The 14,512-nt window shown below is 45.5% G+C and overlaps 1 protein-coding gene across 1 annotated transcript; it reads left to right on the forward strand.

Annotated features, from left to right (window-relative positions):
• Window positions 1-3,350: 3,350 nt before the first annotated feature.
• Window positions 3,351-13,462, forward strand: tmtops3a (teleost multiple tissue opsin 3a; the record flags this gene model as incomplete). Its single annotated transcript, XM_080526916.1, has 4 exons — window positions 3,351-3,732; window positions 8,480-8,808; window positions 11,736-11,969; window positions 13,253-13,462. 4 exons carry the CDS (start codon window positions 3,351-3,353, stop codon window positions 13,460-13,462), a joined length of 1,155 nt encoding a protein of 384 aa, XP_080383042.1.
• Window positions 13,463-14,512: the final 1,050 nt, after the last annotated feature.

Here is a 14,512-nt window from a genome sequence, read left to right on the forward strand (position 1 = left end):
TGTAAAAAGTCTAAATCAGTTCATGACTTTTTTGTTGAGTTTTATTTTCATATTCTGGATGAATGAACGAATGAATGAATGAATCGTTTAATGATCGTTTCAAGACAAGAGGAGCATGCTGATGTCTGATGGAGAGTACAACAAAATGCATGTATGCTCTAGAGGGGGCATCTAGGCAAGGGGTCACAGCCATTGAAGGCGACCCCGGAGCAATTAGGTGTTCAGTGCTTTGCTCAGGGCCACTCTGAACCACTGCAGGCTGCAGACTTTGCGATCATTAGACGCTGGCTCTACCGGTTGAGCCACAGCCGCCCCAAACTCATCTCTCCGTCCTTTGGCATTTCAGCAGTGTGATTGATTCACTACCATCTGCCTTTGTCAAAGCCTGTTTGAAAGAGATTCCATCCAATTAATGTGTAGGGCTCGCTGTTTTCCTCATTAAGAGTTTATCTGTGAGTCAGAAGCTTGCCCTGAGTCGCATCTCATTCAACACCCACAGGGTTTTACCAGTCTGAGCTCTGGACAAAGGCAGGAGCCTGCATGAATCTCACTGTACTCATACCACCACTGTACTCATACCGCCAATGGATCAAATATCAAATCAGTGACAAGGAGCATCAACACACAGATTGCTGGAGATCCAGCACTAGGCATTCAGAGGATTTAAGGGGTCTCTCTTCTTTGTAAATGGATATTCAGCACACCATTGTTAAGGAATGGTGGACATTGTTCCTGAAAACTGAGGCAGATGAGCCACCCACCCAGGCTTTAACACTAGGACAGCCGTGCCTATTTCACCTACTCTTAGCTCCGCCTCTGCCTTAAGAATAGTTTTTAATTGTGCCCCCCCGGCCCCCCTCGTCGACGCCCTTGGTCCCCTGAGTTCTAACCTGAGTGCGCCCCGGGCCGATGTAAAAGTTGGATGGGGGGCGCATTATAAATAAGATTAACATAACATAACATAACATAACCTCTCCACCTCAGTTAGGAACCTTGGAGTAATTTTTGAGTCATTAAATTTGAAAAGCAAGTCAGCTACGTTGTTAAAAATAGTTTTTATCATCTTAGACTCCTGGCCAAGACAAAGGCCTACCTCTCCCAGAAGAACCTGGAGAGTGTGATACATGCCTTTGTCACTACTCGCCTGGACTACTGTAACGCACTCTACGTGGGAATCGACCAGTCCCTGCTCCGCCGCCTACAACTCGTTCAAAACGCGTATGAACACATTAGTCCAATTCTGTGTTTGCTCCACTGGCTGCCTGTGCGTTACCGCATTGATTTTAAATTATCCCTGACCGTTTTTAAAGCACTAAATGGACTGGCCCCCCTCTACCTCTCTGAGCTCCTGCACCGCCACACCCCCTCCAGATCCCTCAGATCAGCAGACCAGCTGCTGCTGGTGGTGCCCAGAACCAGGCTGAAAACCTAACCAGCCTTTGCGGCTGCTGCACCTAAACTTTGGAACTGCCTCCCCCTCCACGTACGGGCCGCTCAGACCCTGGAGATTTTTAAATCCCTCCTTAAAACACACCTGTTTTCCCTAGCCTTCCCCCCCACCTAGCTATCGGTCCCTGGCTTTTATTATTTTATAGTTGTTATTGTAGGTCCCTGGGTCTTATTGTCTTATTGTTTTTAGTCCTTTTATCTTCTCTTTTAATTTTACCATATTTGTATTGCATTGTATTGTGTGCATTGTGCTTATTTATTTCCTGCATTTGATCTATTTTACAACTGTGAAGCACTTCGGTTCAGCATTGCTGTATGTAAACGTGCTATATAAATAAAGCTGACTTGACTTGACTTGACTAGAATGGGAAGCTGCTACTTACACACAAAGACCACTAGTTAGCGCGTCTTAAATTAGCCTGCCTCCTACACAGAAAAACTGCAAAATAGCTTCATACTATCTTATCCTGGTATGATTTTGAAAATGTAAAGGTACTGGGTGGTAGAACGCACATATCTAGGAAAAGTCATGAAAGGAGGGTCCTGAAATTTGATCGAGTGCAAAGGTGTAACATTTCTTTTACTCACTTGGTCAAATGACCCCACCCATGTCTGTTCTAGTGGTAAGCCTTCAACCCGCTCCCCCTTGTGTCAGTCATAATCACACGGATGTAAGGACCCCTGGAAGGGGGTGGGGAAGGGTTGAGTGGCAAGTCGTGTGTAGCAACCAGCCCATCAGTCTCCAATCCAGCTGATTGGATAGGGAGAGAGGAGGATTAAGTGTCCATAACCTACAGCAAGGGTTCACGATTGACCATGAGGCGACACCATTGACACACAGGTCCCACAGAGATTTACAGGGATGTCCCCTGATGCTGACCCTCAGAATGAGGCCGCTGACATCACTCACCATACAGGTCACTCACTAATCTCGTGAAACATTGGACAAAATTCAGAAGCATACTTCTTCTATTGAGGAGTGATATCCATGAATTACTGAAATTAAGGTGAAGGGGGAAAAAACACACCATGGTGGACACGTGTGCACTTTTGTATGTATTGCCGGCCTCTTGTAGCTGAGTTTAATGAATTGCAAAAAGTAAATCTAAGGACCAAGAGGGACAGATCGATGCTACAGTTAATTGGCCTGCGTATTATGCAACACTGCAGGTGGCTGTGTGATGGATGAACTTGGCTGAGAAGACTATGCTATAGGTGTGCACCTTTCCTTGTCTGTGACATACTTTTGGCGAGTAGGCCTATAAGAACCTTACCTGAATGGATGGGAGTGCTGCTGAAATAGCGTTAGAGAGCACATTAATCAACAACTTAATGAATGTGATTGGAACAATGCGGTAGCAGCCGGTGGTTTTGGTGGCCTAGATTGGACCCCAATCACATTAATAAGCATCAAAGCTTTTTGTCCTGCGCCAATAAAAAAAAAATCAACACAATGGACGATTTGCATACATGTGCTTTAGCTGGCCTAGATGTGTGAGCCATATCAATCATTCTTCGCAAAGCACTGAAGAACATCTGAAAAGCCTGTATAGTTGTATATCCGGAAAGTTCAATCAGAGTCAGTGAAATCTACACAATATCACTGGGAGAGTAAATGTCATTAGTAATGGATCATTGGTCGACCTAAATAAAGCCGTCATGGTCATTAGAGACTAGCCTACACCACACCACTGCTCCATAAGTCACCCCGCAGACATAAAAGAAGCTGAAGACACCACATCACATCACTAACGCACTGAGGTCACACAAACGCAGGCGAGCAGAGGATAGAGGGGCGACTCAAAGGGAGTTTTCTATTCGGGAGTTTGAGTCCAAGAGCGCGTTAGCTCATCCTGTGCAGACTGTCGTGCGCCTTTTGGCCGTGCGCTCCCGCCGGTACTATGGTGGTCCACATACGGAGTCTGAACATCAGCACCACGGACAGCTCCTTGTCCAACCTCAGCACCAATGTCAGTGTGCGGGACACCTCGGGGCCGCCGGACGGCTCCTTCCACTTGAGCAGGACCGGCCACACGGTGGTGGCAGTATTCCTCGGGCTCATCCTGGTCCTGGGACTCCTCACCAACCTCCTGGTCCTGCTCACCTTCGCCAAGTTTCGGTCGCTCTGGACGCCCATCAACCTCCTCCTGTTTAACATCAGTCTCAGCGACGTGCTCGTGTGTATTTTCGGGACTCCGTTCAGCTTCGCGGCCAGTCTCCACGGGAGATGGCTTATTGGATACCACGGTTGCAGGTGGTATGGATTCGCCAATTCGCTCTTCGGTGAGTGCTTGTGTGCGCAATATTTAATTGTTCTCAAAGTGAATTAATTAACCAACAAAGTGCTTCAGGCACTACAACTTCCTGTTAGTACTAGTATAGTATTAGACTTTCGTGACGAATAAATGTTTCTGTAATATTCTCCTCTAAAAAACCTACATAATGTCACTAGTCAAACGTAGCCTAAAGCAAAGCCACATGTCACATCAGTGGTGAACGCGTCGCTCATTTGGGAAAGTATGAGAAAACCCTAGGCTATTCCATATATCTTTATGATTTTATCGCAGTATATTTTTATGACGATTTATTTGAATGTATATATTGATGGTATTTTAACCATTTCAGTTAACCTATTTGAATATGGATTACTGGATCACTCATATTTGCCCACAGCTTCTACAAGAGACATTTTATATAACCTTTTGACACTAAATGCATTTGTTTCTGGGAATACTTTCTATTTGCAATTGTATAAATGTAAGACCTTTGCATAGGACCTTGAAAATTAAAAGGATATCATGTGGCAGTTCTATTGACATCCGATTAGACATCCCTTTCTGAGATGAATCACCAAAACACAATCGTCTAAGCTACTCTGCAGCCGTCAATTAAAAGTATTTTTCAGAAAATATATGCTGGAATTATGCACCACAGGCATTTAGATATGCTATCATCTGAAGAATCTTTTTTTGTCCTCATTTAATTCAGATGGACTCTGGGGTGCCATTTTGATGACTTACTGTTTGATGGTTGAATCTTGCATTTTTCTTTCATCTTGTCATGGAGTATGTGTTTCACCTTTATGTTTACCAAACATGTGAGGATGAGATGTTTGGAATGTGGCCAAAGTCATTGCATTTGCAGAGAGGTTATAAAGGCCATTCCTCCAATGCTGTGACATTTGGACCTTTCATCTTGTAAACTCAGTAATTACCCTGATGGGAGCAATAGGGTCCCTTGTCCCCCCTGTCGCTTTGACCTTTTATACCCTCCAGGAGGGGAAGTGTCTCTCTCTCTCTCTCTCTCTCTTCATCTACCAGGTGGGACTTATGAACTGATCCAGAAGCATCCTGGATTGTCTCTCTCTCCTGGCCTGTTAATCATCCTCTCTCTCTCTGCTCTCTCTCTCTCTGCCCTCTCCCTCTCTCTGCTCTCTCTCTCTCTCTGCCCTCTCCCTCTCTCTCTGCTCTCTCTCTCTGCTCTCTCTACTCTCTCTCTCTCTTTCTGCTCTCTATCTCTCTCCCTCTCTCTCTGCTCTCTCTCTCTCTCTCTCTGCTCTCTCTCTCCCTCTCTCTCTGCTCTCTCTCTCTCTCTCTCTCTCTCTCTCTCTTTCTGCTCTCTATCTCTCTCTCTCTCTCCCTCTCTGCTCTCTCTCTCCCTCTCTCTCTGCTCTCTCTCTCTGCTCTCTCTCTCTGCTCTCTCTCTCCCTCTCTGCTCTCTCCCTCTCTCGCTGCACTCTCTCTCTCCCTCTCTCGCTGCTCTCTCTCTCTGCTCTCTCTCTCTCTCTCTCTCACACACACACACACACACACACACACACACACACACACACAAACTGACTTGACTACCAGTAGCTCCCTAGACAGGCCCAATTGTAGGTGGGGGGTAAAACTGGGGCCAGGGCAATCTAATAATCTCTCTAGTAGTCAATGCCATCCTGCTCTCTGGAGGGGCGGCTTTGCTACCATTAGACGGCATCCATACACACAGCAAAAGCAAGTCTTGAAATACAATACGTATAACATCTGAGGCCGTATTTCCCCTGTGGATTTACCCGCCCAGGGACTGCTGATGTAATTTAGCTACCCAGCTAATTCAGGGAGGGTCAATTACTGTCCATTGTCCCTTTTAAATAAACGAATTTAAAAGAAAACAAACAAAAAACAAATCAAATGAGTTAGGCGAACCTTCTGTTCCATTCCCTTGTAGCCCAAGGCAGAACATTGGGAGCCATTCAGCTCTCGCTTCCTGAGTGAAGACATTGTCATGAGGAGTCACTGTTCCTGCATAGTATTGACAAGTGCTTTATTACACACACACACACACGCACGCACGCACGCAAACACACGATCATCCCCCCCCCACCAACCCACACACACACGCACACGCACATACTTGCAGTGAAGACCCGTGTGGACCAAGTGTTTCCGTTTTTACCATTTATTGTTCATCTCCCTCACTCACTGTGCTCCGTTTGATGAAAAGTCAGGAATGAACCCTCACCTTGGGTGGAAGTAATAAAAGAGACTCTTAAATAACTTGGTTTCTGTGGCAACAGAAAAAAACATCATTTGATGAAGTCTGAGGACTTCTGAATGCAAACAAACAACCCATTATTACCAGAAGGCAGGCTCCCTGTTGACACAGACTGACTGAGATGTTTTTACGTTAGATGTGTGGACTTCCTACCTTCCTCTCTCCTCTGAGGTACTGTACAGGGATGTTAGCAGGTAGCCAAACACACACACACACACACACACACCTACAGACACACCTACAGACACACGCACACGCACACGCACATGCACATGCACACGCACACACACACACACACACACACACACACACACAGAGACAAGCACGCACGCACACACACACACACACATACACACACACACACCGAGACAAGCACGCACACACACACACACACACACACACAGAGACAAGCACACACACACACACACACACACACACACACAGAGACAAGCACGCACGCACACACACACACACATACACACACACACACACCGAGACAAGCACGCACACACACACACACACACAGAGACAAGCACGCACGCACACACACACACACACACACACACACACAGAGACAAGCACGCACACACACACACACACACACACGCACACACACACACACACACACACACACACACACACAGAGACAAGCACGCACACACACACACACACACACACACACACACACACACACAGACACACACACACACACACACACACACACACCCAATGTCTCCTCAAGCCGAACAACCAAGCCTGTCAGACTCCTACAGGGACTGAGGAAGAGGAAGGGTGCCAAAGTATGCTTCAGAGTACTTCATAGGAGCACTTACTTTATAGGGGTTGTTTATATAACTTAGAACATTAAATATGTAGCACTTATGAAGTAGTCTAGAATAACGTATTCCATTTTCAATGCATAATTTCCCTTTAAATACAGACAAAACAAAAGCCCTCAGAAAACAAAAAAAGCCCTCAATATCTCTTCTCAGACCCCCTTTCTCTTACAGAACAATCAACTGTTATTTTTTGGAAAACAAATATTCTGTTTGAAGTCCATCCATCATATTCTAGTGTATCCCTGAAGCGCTTAGCTCTTCAATCATGTCTGCATCAATGACGGTATGTGATAGCATCCTCAAGAAATAGCCCTTGAAACAAATAAAAATGTCAATGGAGCCTAGCACATACTGTATGCAATATATATATATGCGCTGTATGGAAATATAACACAGACACCACGTCTTATTCTCTTGGGCATCTAGCAGAAATCTCTAAACTCAAACTGCTGAAATAACGCAGTTGAGAAAACAAATGCCATTTTGGCTTCTATGATTTTAGCTCTCAATAAAGCTTAGTTTATATGTTGCAGAAACCCATGTGTGTGTAACAGCAGATATTTCCGGTGACTAGACTGAAAGCATATCACAGTACAAAGCACATCGCCATACAGTGTATGACAAAAGCAACAGCAAATCAATGTATCTTTTCATCTTCTTCAGTGACCATCTCCAGACTGTCCTTGACTCCTCCATACACCCCATACCAGGGGCGGATTTAAGATTGTAGGAGATCCGGGGCTTAGCCCAGAGGGAGAATATATTGTGCTCACGTCATGTTTTGTATACATACATACTACCATAAGGGCATACTTAATGTGGTTACTCCATGTTTACTAGCTGTAACATTAACGTTACATCATTCTTTTTCACTTGTTACTCAGTCAACCAGAGTGCAGATATCAAAGACTATCAGCCTGTTATTCACTTTATTTGTATAAGTATTATCCTTTGTTTGATTTCTTACCATGTACCGTAACAGTACCTTGCTATGTTTCATTTTCATTATAACATAACGTTATGTTATGATAGCCAGCTAGCATTAGCAAACCGGAAAAGTAGTGTCAGGGAGTCAGTCACCTTTCTAATAAGATTCACAAACCTGAAATATCATCTATGTCATCACTGCTGGTGATGTCATTGTTGTCAGCTGCTGATACTGCTGCTGCAACAGTTATTGGCGCTTGTTTTGTTGAAAAAAACTTTCGGATATCCATCCTTAGAATTGTGCAAGTCAGGCACTGATTGAGATCACTTCTTCTTCAGGGCAGCGCAGCTGCTGCCTCTCTGTTGGACTCCGGTACTGCACGTTACTCACAAGAGTTTTTAAAAAAAAATGTTTTTAAAGTAAAACATTCGGGGCTTTTCAGAAAACATCCGGGGCTTGAGCCCAAGTAGCCACCCCTTAGCCCCGCCCCTGCCCCATACACTTCAGACACCTCTGTAACCATCTCCCTCCCTCCCTCCCTCCCTCCCTCCCTCACTCCCCCTGTCCTCCCTCCCTCCCTCCCTCCCCCCTGTCCTCTCTTCCTTCCACCCTCCCACCCTCCCCCTGACCTCCCTCCCTCACTCCCCCTGTCCTCCCTCCCTCCCTCCCCCCTGTTCTCCCTCCCTCCCTCCCTCCCTCCCTCCCCCCTGTCCTCCCTCCCTCTCAGGCATCGTGTCCCTGGTGTCGCTGGCCGTCCTGTCATACGAGCGCTACGACACGGTGCTGCACTCCATCAAGCCTAACGTGTCAGACTTCAGGAAGGCCTGGCTGTGCGTGGCCGGCTCCTGGCTCTACTCCCTGGCCTGGACCGTGCCTCCCTTCCTGGGGTGGAACAGCTATGGCCTGGAGGGCCCCGGGACCTCCTGCTCCATCCAGTGGCACGAGCGGTCGGCCACCAGCGTCTCCTACGTGGTGTGCCTGTTCCTCTTCTGCCTGCTGCTGCCCCTGGTCCTCATGGTCTACTGCTATAGCAGGATACTGGTGGCCATCAGAGGGGTGAGTGAGAAAGGACAGGGGCTGGGGGTACGCTACACCGGTGGCATACTGGGACATTATTGATAATGATTCATCTGATTTGAAAAGAAGAAGTGAGTGCACACCGCAGAAAATGTAAGCGAGGTGCTGGCAACGGAGCGAAATCCAATTGAAAGAAGTAGAAGAAGTGGTTTAATAGGACGACGGTTTCAGCCGTAGCCTTTGTCAAGTCTTAGAATTAGTATAATAGTATTACAAAGGCTATACGGGCGAAACCGTTGTCCTATTAAACCACATTGTGTTGTGTCCGGAACTTGAGTGTGCGGCTTCTACTTCTTTCAAAAGGATTCATCTGATGTCAGGAGATTAGTCTAATAGTAGTGTCAGGTCAGAATCCCAATCTGAATTGATTTTATTACATTAAAGTATGGGTACACAGAGTAAGAGTCTTGGGTTCAGGTTCATTCAACATTGGCATAGGTAGACAGGTTCATTTCAATGAGATCACACAAATAGATACATTCAAACAGATGTCGTGTCCTGTCTGTCAAGGAGGAGAATACAGATGTCACGCATAGTATAACGGAGTGTGCACTCTAGTGTTAATCAAGTGTGTACTCAGTAAGGCAGCAGTCCACACGGTAACACTGCCAGCCTCATCTACCCTGCTGTCTACTTTCATCATTGTTCTCCCGACAGGACGGACACGCTTCACCCAGCGTCTATTCAACGGTTTGATTCGATTCTTTCACAATTTGAGACAATGTTTTTGCCGCGACGAACGACAAAACAATCCCTGATACCAAAAACAGTGTCAGAGATGTCCACATGCTTGTGCTGGGCTTATTCACTGACATATTCAGTGTATGCGGTGCCTTTATTCATGGTCTGCTTGTATGAGTCTGGATCATTATTCATCCATTATGCAGCCAATACACCCTTTGTGACTGATGTTTCTATAATTCCATTGAAAACAGGTTTGAATCTGGGGTCGGGGGAGGGGGTTGTGTTGGGGGGCTAGTGCAGGTACAAATCAGAGGATGGCCTCAATGTAAATGTAAATCCGGGAGCCCACACAACGAATATGTAATTAAAGGGATCCTGTTGCTCCACTGACACCATTCCATGAATAAACCACCCTCGGGGTGGGGGAGCGTGAGATCAATACTGGCGTGTCGGGCATCACGACCAGGCTCTATTTTTAGACAGTGGAAGAAGCGGCCTCGTTACCATCGGTGACGGTGGGTTATGTAAGTGAGTCATTTGACCCCAGGGTTAACCCCTGTTCAGTCCAAAGGGACCGGCGCTGTAGACCTGATTACTTTACCTCTTCCCAGTCACAGCGTCGTCTTGGAAGAGACTCCCTCTGGTCTGACTCGTAACAAGGAGGTTTATTATTCATGGAATAAATAGAACTCCTGATTACTACTGAATCTTCGACTGCTATTTTATCGCACAACCCGATTCCCAGGCGGCAAAACCCCCCCCAACCTTTTCACCTATTTCCTGCCAGCATTACTATGTATGTGAAGAGCTTTCCAAAAATAGAAAAGATCAGAGGATTAAAAAAGCACCTGTAGACCACTCATCTGGAACACCGTTGACAACATAGCAGCAGTATAACGCCTATTACCTGGTTGAGAAGATTGTGTTTGAATAGCATCGGTTATGGCCTTGCAACCAGGTGAAGCCTAATTGAGCATGTATGAGGTATACAGGGATACATGTATGAGGTATACACAGATACGTGTATGAGGTATACAGAGATACGTGTATGAGGTATACAGAGATACGTGTATGAGGTATACAGAGATACGTGTATGAGGTATACAGAGATACGTGTATGAGGTATACAGAGATACGTGTATGAGGTATACAGAGATACGTGTATGAGGTATACAGAGATACGTGTATGAGGTATACACAGATACGTGTATGAGGTATACACAGATACGTGTATGAGGTATACACAGATACGTGTATGAGGTATACAGAGATACGTGTATGAGGTACAGAGATACGTGTATGAGGTATACACAGATACGTGTATGAGGTATACACAGATACGTGTATGAGGTATACACAGATACGTGTGTGAGCGACAGGGACAAGCTGTGATAGACCGGGACATACGTCCTTTCATTACTTCTGATTGGCCGTTCCCTCCGGGCTGGCATGCTCATTGGCAGAGATCCTGAGGCCCAGGTGTCCAAGTGGAACATTTCCCAACATGGCTTCCTAGGGAGCGTGCAATCAGTAGAGAGGCTCAGAGAGCCTGAGGTCTGAGGCTTCCTGTATCCCAGAGACACAACGCCCCCTAGCATCCTGCTGGGCTCTTTTTAGAGCTTCACAATGAGATTGTCGGCAGAGGCGTAGAATAGAACACCATTGGACATCTAGACTCACGTAACATGTTTATTATTATAACCACAGTTTTATAACCCCTGTGTACATGGTTGTAAAGTGGCTGCATTGACAGGTCATTACATCATATGCAGGATGACTGGGTTGATGACATCCATACATGTAACGGTATATATCCATTTAACAAATGGTTATATATGATATGAATGCTATACTGTATATTAAAGGTAAATGGGTTGAGCTCCCCCCTCCTCATACAAGCACGATATGACTTAGTGGGACGTGCTGTATAAATGCTATCCAATCTCATTAATGTAGTGTAATGAAACAATAGTTACAGTATTCTCCTCTCCTCTCCTCTCCTTTCCTCCTCTCTCCTCTCCTCTCCTCTCCTCTCCTCTCCTCTCCTCTCCTCTCCTCTCCTCTCTGCTCTGCTCTGTCATCTCCTCTGTCCCCTCCTCTCCTCTCCTCTCCTCTCCTCTCCTCTCCTCTCCTCTCCTCTCCTCTCCTCTCACTCTCCTCTCCTCTCCTCTCCTCTCCTCTCCTCTCCTCTCCTCTCCTCTCCTCCTCCGACTCTCCACCAGGTGGCTAAGATCAACCTGCTGTCTGCCCAGAGACGAGAGCAGCACATCCTGCTGATGATCCTCTCCATGGTGTCCTGCTACCTGCTGTGCTGGATGCCCTACGGCATCATGGCCCTGCTGGCTACCTTCGGCAGGACGGGTCTGGTCACCCCCTGGGCCAGCGTGGTGCCCTCCGTCCTGGCCAAGAGCGCCACCGTCATCAACCCGGTCATCTACGTGCTGTTCAACAACCAGGTGAGACCGGAACGTTAGCTCCGCTCGCTAATCGTGTCTATTTGACGTGACCTAGCCGAGGTGCTGGTGACAGCTCACATCTGTGGCTGTCAGAGGGGGTTAGAGACAGGGGATGAGGGCGGTGACACTGCTAATGTCCCCAGGAGAACCACAACGGCACACAGGCCTCTCTGGTATTGAAGACACAGACTCTGTGTAATTACTCTGTTCCTCTCAGCGGCCTCTTCAACACCGCCTCCCATGCCTTCCCCTATAACCGTTAATAATACACCGGCAGATGTACTTTCTGATTTCTGATTGCAGCGAAAGCTCAAGGTTGAGGAAGTCTGTGTACTTGAGATTGTAGTGGTCTCAACAAGTGTCTGAGGTTTTTGAAAGCAATAGAGAACATTCTAGTAGAGAACCTGATCAGTGCAGTGGCGGTCGTTGTGCTGACTATAACCTCCTTCTATAGGATGAAAAATGTTTTGACATTCAGATTATCATATGTCCCTTGTAGTGGACATTGGGTCTTGGTTTGATCACAGAATATACTGATGAAATGTAATGATTGCATACATTTTCATGTGGATTTCTGGATTTTCATTTCATGAACATTATTGCACTCTGTTTGAGAGGTTTCACCTTCCAAAGGGCGTCGTTCTTTTTCTCATCAGAGACATCAAGATCATTTGTGACTTTGTTGGACTGCATAATCTGTCTCGACCTCATTGAATTGGCTAAAACTGTGACTGGAAATTGGTTAACAACAGGAGGACATTGAATAAAAGTTGTGTTTTGAAACAGATACAATTACTGTATATTTCTGAAATCTTAAGTTAAGACTCTCATATTGAGGGAACAATTAGATTATTAGCAGAAGAAATCTAATATCTGCAAAAGAATGATCTGCAACTTACCTCCCCTGTTGCCATAAAAAATGGAACATGGGATACAAGCCATTTTGAAAAAAAAGTCTGTGTGCTCTGTGAGCCACACCCACACAACTGTGACATCATTAGGAAGCCCAGGATGTGCTGTGTACACAGGACAGGACTCAAATAGATTGCATAAATGATGCTTGACTCAGAGATCTAAGACTCATGTCCCCTACAGAGGACAACAATTAATTGCTGAGAGAAATTGCCTTTGAGTGTGTGTTTGTGAGACAGATTGATACCCATGGTGGCTCAATCAATCAATCAATCAATCAATAAATCAATCAATCAATCAATCAATCATTGCAAATGAGAATTGGTTCTGGTTAAATAAAGGTTAAATAAAACATTCCCTGTCTGTGTCAGTTTTACAGATGCTTCGTGGCCTTCGTAAAGTGTCAACAGGATCCCCAGTCTCAGTCCCAACAGAGCAGGAGGGAGGAGCACCCTACCCTCGGGACCCTCTTCTCACACCCACCTAAGGCCCACAACCACCCTCCCTCACTGGCTTCCGCATACTCGCACAGCCGCGCCATGGTGGTCCACTACAACAGCCCCTCGGAGTCCCCTCCCTGAGGTGGGAGAAGCTCCCGGAAAAGACGACGTTTGTCTGCATTTCTCTACTTCACCAACCAGAATCCAGCATCACAGGTTCACCAGAACCTGATGTTTCTGCTTCTGTTTTGATATCTCAACAACAGCGTCTTGCCTTTATACGTATCTCAGTCAATCAGAGCGTGAGGAGGTTGATGAAGCTGATAGTATGCAGCATTATGGTATCCAGGGACTGTTCTCTCTTCACTTCCTTGCCTTGAATCACACCACTCTGTGTTCAACTGTGACGCTGTGGTGGTAGTAGGCTAACTATCAAGTAGTAGATTTTGTAGATTTTGAATCAATTCATGTCAGCTTTAAGCCCTGCACAGCTCAGCACAGCTTCAACCTAGCCTTGGTTTCAACCCAGAGCTTAGCCTTTAAGTTAGATTCAGTATTGTTATTGTGTTTTCAACCTCAGTCGTAGCCAAACCATAGCCTTACTGTAAATCAGACTCCACTATTCTAGTTCTGAAGGATGGTGTACTACCAGAGAGATTCATATTTATGCCACTAGGGGAAGCGCCACGCTGTGATACAGTTGAGTTTTCAAATCAACATGTTTTCTATGCTATGCCTATAGTATTTATTTAGTATTAGTATTTTGCCATAGCAAGTAATTTTGATTACATGTATATTAGAGCTTGCAAGTATGCATGTGAAAATGCTGAAAGAGTTAGTACAGTATTAATTAAAAATCACAGTATTATAGCATAATAGCATATTACTATAAAAGCAAATGGCCTTGTTAAGAGTATTTTCTTTACATGACAAATAGCTAAACAATGTATTAGGCCGACTTGTTTTTAAACCAACGACAAGGCTGCATTCAATGAATGTCTGAACACTCACCACATTGTCCTATTGCTGAAGCTTCAGCATTGTGCATATGAAAAGAACATTTTTATGAATAAAGTTTTTCTTTTCAGACAAAAACACAAATCCAATACAAATGAATTATGCAAATGAAATGTGTTCACATGCAATTGAAACTGCGTGACGAAGTAAAGCTATCAAGAAGACAACTTTCCA

Source organism: Nansenia antarctica, assembly GCF_963989245.1.
Source record: "Nansenia antarctica genome assembly, chromosome: 3".
Classification (NCBI taxonomy): Eukaryota; Metazoa; Chordata; class Actinopteri; order Argentiniformes; family Microstomatidae; genus Nansenia; species Nansenia antarctica.